Raw genomic sequence first — 13770 nt, 5'->3', positions numbered from 1 at the left:
CAGTAAAGGCTGCCATCATTAAAACATTGAGGCTGCAAGTTTGGCCACAAAAATGTTGCAGTAATGTGGTTGGTATTCAGTCCTTTCTGTCAGTGTTGCCAAGTCTGGCCTTTATTTTTTTATTTATTAAATTTCACAAGTCTCCTGTCTTTCACACATTCCATAAAGCCTCAGTGTTTACAGGCATTTTACTCATCTGAGAATCTCAGCTTCCATTTTTTAAAGATCTGCTGCTAGCCCTTGTGGACAGAGAGGAAGCAAGAAGGTGTGATAAGGCTGATCCTCACAGGCAAAACCAGAAGGCTCATAAAACCCCACGTTCAAAAATTTAGATCATGATTTTTTAAGAGGATCTCATGGACCTGAGCTCCCATTTATGCGTCTCAAGCGCCTGCTGTAAACTGTACTAATGATTGCCCGGGTCAGGCCATGATTTGAGTGCAGAGGTGCTGTTACATAGAGAGCCAGAGAGCAGCACTCAGATGGGTTGGGGGAGGAATCTTCTTTCCATTTATTATACTCCCATTTTAACTTCATGGCCTGAGCATTGCCTTGTGCACCCTGTTTACTGCATGTTTCATAAAGGCCAGAGGACTCATCCTGTTGCTCTGAAACTGCTTAGCCCATCTTCGGATGGATTCACTGTGCAGGAAGAACAAATGGTTGCTTAGGAGAGCACTGTATTTAATGAGAGAGCTGGGATGGACGTTTTTCAAACAAACAAATAAAACCCAGCAACTCTCAGTTTAGCACTGACTTTGCTTTTTTGTTTGTTGCATCACCCCATTGCCTTCTCTACCCCTCTATTTTTTAAAGTTATTTATTTGTTATAGCATTTCACAAGCCATGGCCTGGTTACTGGAATTCCTGGAGGAATGCACAGCATAATGAATACTGCATGATCACCTCGTGCAAAGCTGTATCAAAACTGATGATGGCTGTTTCCCAATCTTCTGTACTTTGCTAACTTTTTAAATTATTATTATTAGGAGAACTTTCTTTAGCTTCTCTCAGCAGCTACCCTGAGAGAGGAAGCACAACCTATCTCCACCCAGCAACAAAAATGCAACAGTTTTGGAGTATTTCCCATCTGCATGATGTTTCTGTACAACACAAACAGGCTGGTATCTTCTTCCCCATGCTTTGGGCAGAGGAACTGGGGTACAGAGATGGTACACAAGCAGCAAAAGGCAGCACACAGCAGAAGGAACCCCGTGGGGTGGGACAGCCCTGCCTGCCACTCTGGTTGGAGGAGCAGTTTGTTCAGGCTGCTGAAGCCAAGGCAACAACAGTATTTTTTAGTTTGGGATTTTTATAGAAACACACCCACATACCAAACTATTAACTAATCACAGAATCAGATAATGGCTTGGATTGGAAGGGACCTTACAGATCATCTAGTTCTAATCCCTGCACATGGGCTGAACGCCTCCATCTAGATCAGGTGGTGATCAAAACCCCATCCAACCTGGCCTTTAACGCTTTCAGGGACAGAACATCACAGCTTTTCTGGGCAACCTCTTTCAGTGTCTCGCCACCCTCATAGTAAATAATTTCCCCCTAATACCTAATGTAAGCCTACCCTCCTTGAGTTTGAAATGTGTGTCCTATCCCTACACGCCTGCGTCAAAAGTCCCTTTCCAGAAGTCAGGCTGTTTTTTAAATTCCTCACGGCTGGTGTGCAGCTGGGGTAAAGGCGGCCCGCAGGCTCCCTCATGCTGGGAAGGGTGACCCTGAGCTGGGGCGGGGCGAAGCCGCTGCCCAGCAACCACGGCGCCAGAGGGACCCGTGCCGCCTTTCCGCCCTCCTGGCAAACCCACAGCGGACGCCTTGCCCCGGCCTCCCGGAAGAGAATGGCCGGAGGGCCGTGCAGAGCAGGCCCTGCCCCCGGTCGCCGCCAGCCCCGCTCCCCGGCCAAACGCAGGCGCAGTCCCGCTGCCCCCGCCCGGTCGCGGGGCTGACGCGGCTGCGCCGGCGCAGAACGATCGGGCCCGGCGTGCGGAGGGGGCGGAGCGCGGCCCTGGCGGCGGCCGGGGGGGAGTCGGGCGGCGCCGGTGGGCAGAGGTGAGGCGGGGAGCGGAGGGCCCGAGCAGCGGCGGGCGGAGGCCCTGGCCGGCCATGTGCTCTCCCCGCGGGTGTGGGGCAGCGCGGCCTGGCCAGCGGCCGCCGGGAGGCTGCGGCTGGGGTCCCCTCGTGCCGGCCGGGGGAGCAGGAGGCGGTGCCCGCCCGCAACTCCCTGCGGCAGCGCTCAGCCTTCACTCGCCCGGGTTCGTCCCGTCCCCGGTGGCGGGAGAGCGGCCGCCCGTCCTTGTCAGTGGTGTCAGCGCGGAGCCGCGGGCGGGCGGAGGCCGCGGGAGCCGCCGGTTGCAGTGCTGCCTCTCGGCCCTCCCTGCCCTCCGGCCTCCTGCCCACTCTGTGGGCGCTGGGGACCGGTGCTGGTGCTCGGTTCCCGTCCTTGGCACAAGGGTTCGACCGGGCTAGCGGGCATAGGAAGTCTGGGGAAAAACTGGAGCAGTGCGGAGGCTTCCAGTGCCAGCCCCTCCTTGGGACACGGGTAGATTCTCCATAATTACAGGTCTGGGAGAATTAAGGCCTTGACGGACCAGGACAGCTGTAGGAAGGGATTTTCAGTTGCAAGGCTGTTATAGGGCTCTTAACCACCCTTCTTTGCCTCCTGAGTCGTCTCTGCTGTGTAAGCAGAGGGCTTTATCTCCTCCAGTGCTGCTTCCTCCTCCCCCTCTCCCCCCACGTCCCAAACTCTTCCCAGCTGGTCTGGGCTGGTTGGGCAGAGGCTTGGAATTCAGCAGGGGCGGCTGTCACCCGTGAGGTGCCAAGCTGTGGGACAGGAACAGCAGAGCTGTGTTCCACAGCTGAGGACTGGATTGAACTAACACACTCTTCCTAAAACCATCTTCAGACTAAGGTTGTTCCAGCCCAGGTGGTTGCCTCACGTTTGCTTATCTGTGTGTGTATCACTAACACAAATAGGGAAATAATTTTTCAAAGCTGCAGGATTACATGTTTAATACTTGTGGAAGTAATGCTGTGTCTTAAGGAAAGCCTTTAAGAAACATCGGGGGGAACCCTTGGTCCCAGATGTGTGCAAAGACCTTCACTGAAATTTCAGTTTCTGTTCCCTTCACAGGGTTTGGACAGCAAAGTCTGATAGACTTTGCTTCAGCTACTTCCATGCTTCTGCCTTGCTGAGGTATTCAGCAAAGAAGGAACAAAGCTTGAGTGATACTTCATTAAAATCAATCTAAAGCCTGATGATTAGAAATTATTTATGTCCTTATACCTTACTTGTACAAAAGTAACCTTGGGCTCTTTAATCTAGGATTTTTTCTGTTTCAGCGCTGATTTGTGACAGCATTTTTTCTTAAATGCTATTTTATCTGCTATGCATATCTCCACTAATCTAGTTTAGCCTAAAGGAGGATGTAAATCATAATAGTGAGTAAATTATAATCACCTTGCCAGAAATAAATTTAGCAGGTGTGTAGCCAACTGGGTGAGACTGTGAGTTAGTTCCTGGAAGCTCTAGTCAGAAAAGGGAAGAGACTAAAGTAAGTTTAGACTTTGCTATGAGATAACTGAGGTCATCAGCCATGTGCCCTGCTCTGTTCCCATGAATTGGTCACTTTGGACTCTGACCATTTCTCTGTGGTCTTATACATTATGATGTGTTAAAAGTGCCTTTCTCCAGGGCTTGTTACACCTCTGGGACAAGATATTTGGTTACCAGTTCCCAGAACTGTGCTGGGTAGGTCAGAAAAATCAGCGAAGGGGAGATGGTTCCCGGTGCTGCGAACCTTCCTTCTGCATGTGCTAATTGAATCATTTCAGACTTCCTGACCTTATCAGCTTAGTTCTGGCCACGGGGTGGTTTGACGAGAGACACCCTTCCCCAGCTTCCTCTCTCGCTTTCCAATTTTGGATTGCAGCTGGGGGAGGGAGAGTATCTTGCACAGTGTATCTCGGCGAGCTAACCTCAGGCTTGTTTTCTCTTTCCGGCTTATCTTCTGTCCTTGAGAGGCTGGAGTCGCTGGGTGTGGCAAGAACCACTGCCTCCCATGGGGGCAGTGCTTGAATTACTCCTGGCCACAAAAGACCATCCATGCTCCCAAGGCTGTTTGCTTTATTTACATTACTGATTCTCTTCAAAACAAGCTGCTTTTATATTTTGAATAGCGCTATTAAAATATGGGCAGTCTGAAGGGAAAAAAAGAAAAGAAAAGAAACCTAGGAGTTGGCAAATGAGTTGTATTTGAATTCCTCACCAGCTGTGTGTGTCTCTGGATCTGCTGGCTGGTGGGTTGCAGCCATGGATAGCTTGTGCTGATCTAATTATGAGGTGGCTGTGCTGCTGCAGTGCTGTGGGTTTGTTCTGCATGTGCGTGGAGAGAAGGTTTCTGTGGTCTGATGCTTCAGGTGTCAACTGAAACCATTTGGCTAGAACCCTGTCAGCAGCGTTGGCTTGGACTGCCTTTCCCTTTTCTATGCTTTTCAGTTACAAAAAATTAATAGGACTGCCAAGTATTAATTAGTGGTTAGACTATAACAGGCTTAGAGTTGGTGAAAGATGTGAAAGTGTAGTTTCTTTTTCAGTACTTAATTTCACGGAAGGTAGCAGAAGCTGCAACCATGTAACTTGCAGATGGACCGAGCTGCTAATTGCTCTATGGAAAATGTAGCATTATCTGCACTGAATTTTTTGATCAGTAGAGGATCAAGGGCCTCACATTCCTCCATTCCTCTTGTGTAGGTGTTCAGTGAATTTCAGGCCAGCTTTATGTCAAGTTGACACAAAGTCATGCTTGCTTGTAACTTACCCCAGAGCTCTTGGGATAAGCCTTTATTCTCAAAACTGAGCGGCTTCCAAATATGTTTTTATAAGCTTAAGAGTCCAAAGAAAATGTATAACCTGAACCTGCCATCAGTGCAGAGCAGTTTGAGGTTGCCTCTGTTCAGTGCAAAAGAGATTGTGATTTTTAATATTTAATAAGATGGTATGTCAAGCACAGCTGAAGGGTGAGGACTAGTGACAGTAAATTTCTCTCACTTGTAGTCTTTGGGAGGTGTACATCTTGGACTTTCCTGGGTTTAAGAGTTTGTTGGTGTAGCCTTGGCAGCATCCCTGTGCAATGGAGGTGTGGCTTGTACCAGCCAAATGACTCTACCAGCCAAATGACTCTTTCTGGTGCAGGTTCTTCGACTTCAGAGGTTTTTAATCTGTGCCCATGTATGTGGCAAATACCTGACTTTCTCTCCAGGTTCTCAAACCTTGGGTGGTGCTTGCTTTATTTTTAGTCTTCCGTTGATCACTTTAGTTCATTTTCTAGAAGTGCACTTTTAACCTGTCCTTTTGCCTTGCTGATTTATGTTGCCAAGTAAAACCAGCAGTACTCTGGTGGAAAAAAAGAAAAAAGTTCTTCGAGAAGCACCTTTAATTAAATATTTGCGTATGGATTATCTTTTGTCACTCAAAGTAATACTGCTATTGGAAAAGTGAACTATTTCAGCTCTTAGGACTAGGATTAACTGCTCCTTGGAGGCCTTTGCTTCAAAGGAATCCAGACTCAAAATCGATGCTGTCTGAAAAGGGATAGGGGAGGGCAGAAAAGGTTTTCTCGGATTAAATGACTCATTCAGATTTTTTTTCCTGTTTTAAGGAGGAACTTACTGGAGCAGAAAAAAAAAAGTTCCAATGTGTGGAATTTGGTATCACAAACATTACCTGTTTTTTAATTCTGTAAGTTGCACTATGAAGCATTTTTTAATGACATAAGTTGAAAATGAAGCAGAAGAGGTAGGCAGAACAGCTTTCCCAAAACATTCCTTTGTTGTAGTTTAAGAAGCTGGATTTCATGACACTGGTGCACAAAGGACTGATTTCAGTTTCTGTTGCAATTGGTTGCATTGAAACTGTGGCACCACCCTTGTCTCTCAGTTCAGGTTTGCCGCAGGTTTTTTGTTGTTGTCAGGACTTATCTTTGCTAGAATCTAGTTCAGTGATTTTTCTCACTGTGATCAGTAGCTCAGTCTGCTCTGGGTGAAACAATGGCAGCTGTAGGCACTCCTGTTCCTGGGTAATTCCCCAGCATGGCAGGTCCTGCTGCCAGGGATGAACAGTGCCTCCAGAGGAGATGCTTCTGGACTTCTGTATGAGAGTGAGGAGAAAAGCAATGACTCCAAATTGTTCAGGAGAGCTTTCAGAAACCAAGAGGTACATTGCACAGTTACACTGGGGTGAATGCATGTATTCCCGGGACCCTCAGAAGCAGTGAAATCTTTGCTATGCTGTGCTCTTCCCAGGAACTGTGTTGGCAGAAGCCCCTTGTATATGTGACTCTTGAGAACGTGACTGTGATTTTTCTGGATTTGTTTTACCTGGGTGGAAGTTTGGCCTGGAATAAATTGTCCCAGCAAAACTGGTTTGGCTGATGTTTACTGGGGCCATTCAAGAAAAGTTTGTAGATAGTATACATAATAGACCAGATCTGTAGTCTGTAGTGTAAAAGCAGGCATAAACTGTATCTAGTGTAGAGGGGTAGGCAAGTGCTAGAAGAGTAAGGATGAGAAAACTGGCATGAGGAGATGTTATGTCCTGATTTTTATGATAACCAGGTTGAGTGGTGAAGTAACAGGGTTACAAAAGAGCTAGACCTTGTTGCAGTGGTTGTACTGTTCAGCTGTGCTGTCTTGCCATCTCTGTCACTGGAAGTATCCACGTTCCATTGCAGGCAGTAAACTCTGCTGTTTTCTGTATGGTAAGAATACCTTAGCTGAATGTTAAATTATGTTCTTCATTCATTCTTTATGCATTTCTACTCCCATCTTACCCCATCCACCAAAAAAAAAAAAAAAAAAAAATTCCAGAAGAGATTCATTAGTCTGCCATCAAATGCCTGTTTTTGCAAGTGTTACTTGTCTCTAAAGGCAAATTTTTAATCTATTGCCATTCTTTTGAGTCTTTTATTTTCAGCTAGATGCTGCTAACTCGTAATGCTTGGGACAGGTGTGGCTAAGAGAAAATTTCTTACAGCAGCCTGTAAGTCAGAATCAGTTGATTAAAGGAAGGCAAGAAAGTCCATTTCTGAACTTGAGAACAATACAAACTGTTGTGAAATACAGGGCACGATGTACTTGTTGAGACTGGGGCAATTTGTGTGAAACGTGTTGTGTGTGTGTCTGGTGTCTTCTCCTTGTGTTTCTGGATTCTTCTACCTTTGAATTATTTTTTTAGTTATGTAGTGATGATTAATAGATATTACTGTGCAGGCTTTAACACTTGTCTAGAGTGAGATATATCCTTTGAGATGCATTTTTTTTACTTGGTAAAGAGATTTTAAAGATGATTAACTGGTGTCCTGCATTCACACTGCTTTGTGAATGCAAAGATAAACACTGATAGTAGAAGCTGATGGTGGTGTTTATGTATGGAGTGAGTTGTTGCTGTAAATACAGAGGAACCACTTCACAGAGCAAGCTGTGTCATTCTTTATGTAGTCAGAGCATCAAAATTTCTGTGGCAGTATGCACATTGCTGTTCCTTTAAGGCAAAAATTTGTGTATGTGAATTGTCTTCAGAGTGCTTGCTAATCTTCAGAGTGCCTGCTAACTTCTATTGCACAAGAATAAGATGTGTACAATGCTGATGGAGTGAGATACCTGCACACACTTGTTGACTAACTTGGACTTCAAAGTTTTGTTTTTCAAAAGCCTTTTGAGGCAAGATAGTTAACCCTGTTTGCTCACAGGGGTATTGAGGGAGATTTAACCTCAGGCTAGAGAGTCAGAAATTGTATATTGGGAGTGTGGGCTGGGTGGGGATCAAATGCCTGTTTATTGCTTTACCTCAAGGGGAGATAAATGAGAAGAGCTTGGTCATGCACTGAGCCATTGTGACTATTGCTTCTTTTTGTTTTGGTGGAGGTGAGAATGTCCCAGGGAACATGGGATTGTGTTTGGAGGATGGGTGGAATTCTAGATAGGCATGTTGCCTGAGAAATGTGCCTTAGTGTTTTGCTATTATGTTGTAGTACAGATAACTCTGAATTAATTTCCCTTATTCTTTCAGCTGGTTTTCAAGATCATAATGCAGCAGGAAAATGAAAAACCATAGAAGACGTTTGCTTTGGAAAAGAAGTCGGTTGCTGGCCCAGTCTAAAAAATGGACCTCTGGATTTGGGGACCTTGGGAAATACTGCTTCCAAAAGCAATTTTTCCTAGCTAAGAAGAAAAGACAGAGTGCACAGCTAATTGTGAGCTTAAATCACAGCAAACTGTACAGAAGACTGCAGTGCAGAAGGAAGCCACTTGAGCTCCAAAGCAGGTGGGCTTCTGATGTGCCTCTAAATGCAGAAACTTATCAAAAACCTTCTGTTGAACAATACAACTTTCCTTACAAAGCTACAGAGAGCAAAAAGATTCTGTCCCTGTCACAAAGCTGAAAGTTCATCTGGGAAGCAGTAAGAAAACTCAACAATGAATCCTTTCAGAGTGGATGTCCCTTGAATGAAGAATTTGAAACTGTTACTGTTCTTAATAGCATCTCTGGCAATATCCATTATGTCTGATGTGGTTCTGTCTTACCTGTAAAGAAAAAGGGTTTTGTATATAGTGGGGAAAAGAGCAATAATAATGAGGGCAACACAGTCCTAGTAGTTTTAAACAACTATAAAAGGAAATGCTGTTGCAAAGGGTGTGGAATGGAACTTGTGGCCCCTTGACAACTATAAAGCGGTCCAAATTTAACCATCATACTGTAAAAAAGAGATCTTTATTTATGATGCATAAGAAACTTTCTATGGTTAGGTTTCGGTATAGAATTGTAAAATCCACAGAACTTCGATCAAGAGGCAAAACCTTCAAATTGGGAAAAATCAAGCGAAGGTGGGTGAAGAAAGTTACGAGGGACCATCAAGAGACTCTCCAAGATTTTGAAAGTGGATTGTGTAACTGGCTTTCCTACTGGAAATCTAAAAGTAACCGTCTTTTGAACCAGTGCAGCTTATCAGATATGAACAATAATACACCCAAATCTGTAGGTGAGGAGAATGAAATATGTGCATCTGAGATCTGCCATTCACGGGACACACTGCTGTGTGCTGAGACATCTTCTAAGGGGCCAGAATCCGGAGGGCAGGATGGCAGTGCAGATGCTGTCCCACCAGAACTACATGCCAGAGCTTCTCCAGAGGCAGAGGCGTTGCATGAGGTGGAGACCAACGGGGCTGTGGCAGAGGATCATTGCTCTGATATTGTTGTCTCCGTGACAGGAAAAGAAATTGATGTTTCGAGTCAAGATGATGCAGAATCTAATGAGGTTATGGGTGTAGATGGAATGGTACTGTTGCAATCCTCCTTGCAGGATTCTGATGTCAATGATAATTTTGCAAATGGACCTTTATCCGTGGAGCTGGCACAAAATGAGGACAGCTCTAGCCAAATGGAAGTGGAGGGCTCCTTAAACCTGGACGTTTTTAGTGCAAAGTTACTAGATCACCCTTATTGTAAAAGTCCTCTTGAGGAGCCTTCACCAGAAAGCACAGGACTAAAATCAGGAACTCGGAAGGGAGGCAAAAGGAACAGTCAGAAACCTTCCCGGGTGGCTGATGAGCAGTTGGCAACGTGGCTTTGTGGTATACCTTTTACATCTCTTAGGGCTTTCAGGGGTTCCTGAAAACTGCTGGATGTATCATGGAGTTTACATTTTGCATTAATTCCTTTATTAAAATGGTTTCTTACTAGGAATTGTAAAGGCTGCTTAGCATAACACTTGATGAAATGAGGCTGCCAAGTGGAGAGCTGCATGAAGTAAAGACAAATCAGTGTTCAGCTAACAAGCCATTTTGAGGGATAATTGAATGATGCCTCTGCTTCTATTTTAGAGAAAACAATGTTATTTAATTGGAATCTTACTGGAAAATTGTGGATAGACACTTTAAATGTCTTTTTAAAAATGTCTTTTACCATGTGGTTTCAGAGGATGGTATGGGGTTAAAACTTCCAATTTTTTAAATGGCTCACAGTTACTACTCTTAACTTGATTTTAGAAATCTTTAATGTTCTAATACTTCCTTGCAGTCATATCCTCTCTCCCCTTGCTCTTAGACTGAAACTGTCACTTAGTTTCATATTTTAATAGTCAAATTGTCTTCACTGACACTTGGTTTTCTCTAACTTTGTTCATAAAGTAGGCTTGATGAACCTTACTGTTTTTTAAAAATACAAGACTAGTCTTACCAAAGGTTCAGCAAAAAGGCTTTGGGTATTTTTTTTCACTCGGTGCTGCGCGTGCAGTATTTGATAGTCTCTCTAAAGAGAAAGATGATAAAAATAGTAATTGGTGTCTTATTTATGTATAGCAGCATACTGTACTCATAGTAGGGAGCAGCAAACTAGCACGTTGTGCCTCCTAGTACCAGAATGTAACATTCAGGTTTAGTGGTGTTCTGATAACTGAAGTCTTCCTTTGGAGAAATTTACTTCATAGATTCTTATAACCTGAAGCTGATGTCAACTGATGTTAAAGGGTTTTTTTTTTTTGAGGTTTGGCATGCTCTGATTTTTCTGCCCTCTGTTTTGTGCTTTGCATTTTGCTATAGGAAATCAATTGCAAAGCTGAAGGAGACACTGAACTCCAAAAAATTATTTAACTTTCCACATCTTTATTTGCAAGGTAGTGTGGGATGTGTTTCTTTATTGCTGGCTTTACATGATCCAGCAGGGACCAGGTACTATGAGAGAACTCAGGAGAGCACTGACCATTTAAACAGTGGAATTTTAGTTTATGGGAGGCCTGAAAAACGTTTTTTTAAAAAAAACAAAACATAAAATGTACTTTCCCCCATTTTTAAGAGAATACGTACCTAACTTTTGCATGACAGTTTCTGATTTTTTCAGAACTGAGGGTTCATGTCTGAGTTTTGAAGCAAAGTATACACTACATACACATTCATATGGATAATATAGCACTTATGACTTTTCTCAGCTAAAAAGCTGTTTAAAATAATTTTAATTTCAGTATAACTATGTACAGGAATAGTTGTCTGTGTAGGAGTATTGTTAATTAACTGTACGGTAAAAAATACTGCTAAGAGAAGGAGTTCCTGGGGTGGATACATGAAAAAGAGGTAAGTGTTAGGGATACTTTCTTGAATTTCTCTGCAGCAGCTGAACTGGGATGTTAGTAGGCTGTAGTATTTAGTGCATTCTGATGCCCTGTTAGGTATCAAGCAGAGCTCCATGATACATCCTGAATCATATGGGTGTGTAGTCTTGCACCAGGTCTGAGCTTTGTATTTTTCACCTTGAGGTCATAGTCGAGGTATAGGTGTCTTGGAGCTCTACTACTCTTAGTGTTAACTGCAGGAACAAACCTTCCCATGTGTATAAGAATAAACGGCTTTTAAAAATTGCATATATTAGAAAAAGGTACACTTGAGTCCCATGCATCATCTACCTACAATACTTACTAGCCAGAGTGAGAAATACTCTTCTTGTCACAGTCTACTAAGTTTTAAGAGATAAAAATTGTTAGGCAAGTGAGTGGCAGAGTTGTGAGGAAGGTTATCTTCCCATGAAGAATACTTTCTTGTCTGATCCCTCTCATCAATCCCTCTTCCTTCTGTTGCACATCCAGGTGTCCTTCTTGTTCTGTCTTCACTCCTTTTCTACTCTCTTCATGTTTTGTTCTTAGTCTCCTTTCTTTACTATTTTTCCTCTGTTCTTCTGGCACTTTTTTCTATCAGATATTTGTCTCATCTTGCTTCATCCTGTCCTGATCTTTAAGTGTTTCCAGGAAATATTGGCAAGGCTTTAGTAAGCAGAAAGCTAAGCATATACTGCACTGTCTAGCAATACTGTCTGCCTTCATTCCCAAGCTCGAGAAGAGTTGGGCAGTTTGGGTTATTGCAATTTCCCTACTCTCTGATCTTACATCCAGCTTTCTGTACACAGAACACATGTTTTCAGCTGCATTTGAAAATTGATTTTCAGGAAGCTGAACAACTTGGTCTTTTTCTCTTATTCACTAGCAAGTGTTGAAATCCTGTTTTCCATTCTCTTTCATTCTCAAAGTGGTTTTGGATGCTTGGGTGGGATTTATGTCTCCAGTGTTCCAATCTTGTGGAAAAAAGAAACCACTGCAAACCTGTTTCCTAGGTTTTTTTAATTCCTGCAGCATTCATCTCTTCATTATTTCCTAGCTAATATCTTTTGTTTGTGGTGTTACATTTGCTCAGTGCTTTCCCAGGCCATGGTAGACTGACGTGGCTGGCTGTGTCACATTAAATGCCATCCCTAGGGTACAAGGGTAAATTAGTTCAACTTGCTGAGTGCCTGTTTGGTGTCTTCCATTTCCTATGGTGGCAGCAGAGAAACTGAACAGTCTGCTAACGCTCTGCCAGCCAGGGATCCTTCTATTTGGGGCTAATAATTCTGCATACTGTAAGAACAAGATACAGTGGTTTCAGTGAAGATTGTTGCAGAATGTTGATGGCTTTCCATACTGCAGTAAAATTATTTAAGATTATTTAACTGAAAGAGTCAGGAGGCATATTCTCATAGCATTAGTGTAATTTGATGTTGATTGTATATAGATGTGGCAAGAATGGTGTCTGATCTTTCCCTCTAAAGCTGAGTTATCAGATTCTTGGTTGTTGTTTTGTTGTTGTTGTTTTGTTTGTCCTTTCTACCCCTGCTTTGGTTTAATGTTGCCAATTTGAGCTTAGTTTTGCTGTACACATATTTGCCAGGTGTGCTGTGTGTTAGGTGGGTGCGGAGTGATTGCTTCTTGTACTTGGAAGAAATTACTGCCTTATTGGACTAGTGAAATTGGAGGTTATTTTACATGTTTGCACTTTCATGTTTCTGGTGTATTTAAAGGATTCCTAGATGAAGTTATGAAGAAATATGGCAGTTTAGTGCCACTTTGTGAAAAAGATGTCATGGGAAGATTAAAAGAAGTCTTTAATGAAGATTTCTCACACAGGTGTGTAGCAGTATCAAATTCTAGACTTTCTGAAGGACAAATTCCTTGCATTGCTACTGCATGCTCCACATATAACACCTAACAGAAGTCCATTTGATATGACCTTGATTTTTTTTTCCCTCTACCTTTTCACTCCTCTTTTAGAAAACCTTTTATCACCAGGGAAATCATGAAGTATCGGGAAAAACATCCAAAAACCTCCACTTGCAATTTCCGGGTCTTCTATAATAAGCACATGCTAGATATGGATGATTTAGCTACGCTGGAAGGCCAGAACTGGCTGAATGACCAGGTCAGAAATGCTTGGTGTTTGTTCTACCTTACCCCTTTTTAGCTCCTTTATATTAGGATTTCAGTTGTTAACCTTCTGCTGTATTGGTGGATTATCCTTACTTTACAGTTGAGAACTTAAAGAAGTGGTGAGCAACTTTTACAATGGCAGGTGCAATAATAGTGGTTACAAGTCTGGAAATAGGAGGTGTCACAACTAAACTGTTCCCTTCTGAAGAAATGATGTTGCACTATTCTGAGAAAATAGTGGTTACCCGTACAGGTTTTAGTATCTTCCCCCATCCCCAAGCTTGAGCAGATTTCAAGAACAGCAGAGTGAAGAAGCAGACTGTGGCCCACAGCCAAAAAAGCAAGAAAGCTCTAATGCCCAGGGCATGCACCACTAGAGTTAAATTGAATTAAACTGCTTCTCAAATTGAGTCAGACTTTGAGCACACAGTTAGTCTCTATCTGGGCCGACCACTATTAGTTCTAGAGTGCTT

General features: G+C 43.3%; 1 protein-coding gene across 4 annotated transcripts in view; it reads left to right on the top strand.

Annotated features, from left to right (window-relative positions):
• SENP5 (SUMO specific peptidase 5) overlaps nt 1–13770 on the top strand; it is a 69405-nt gene that overhangs the window by 43794 nt on the left and 11841 nt on the right. For 3 of the 4 annotated variants that reach the window (XM_030456620.1, XM_030456619.1, XM_030456618.1), the window contains 3 exons: nt 8081–9644; nt 12892–12997; nt 13142–13289. In XM_030456620.1, the coding sequence (XP_030312480.1) occupies nt 8690–9644; nt 12892–12997; nt 13142–13289 (1209 nt within the window). In that variant the 5' untranslated portion in view covers nt 8081–8689. Of the gene's footprint in view, nt 1–1993; nt 2065–8080; nt 9645–12891; nt 12998–13141; nt 13290–13770 lie in introns of those variants that run through there. The other variant, XM_030456617.1, reaches the window with a different exon arrangement.

The sequence above is a fragment of the Calypte anna genome, chromosome 9, assembly GCF_003957555.1.
Source record: "Calypte anna isolate BGI_N300 chromosome 9, bCalAnn1_v1.p, whole genome shotgun sequence".
In the NCBI taxonomy this organism is placed as follows: domain Eukaryota; kingdom Metazoa; phylum Chordata; class Aves; order Apodiformes; family Trochilidae; genus Calypte; species Calypte anna.
Note: the sequence above shows the minus strand (reverse complement) of the source record. Positions and strands in the feature narration are given on the sequence as shown.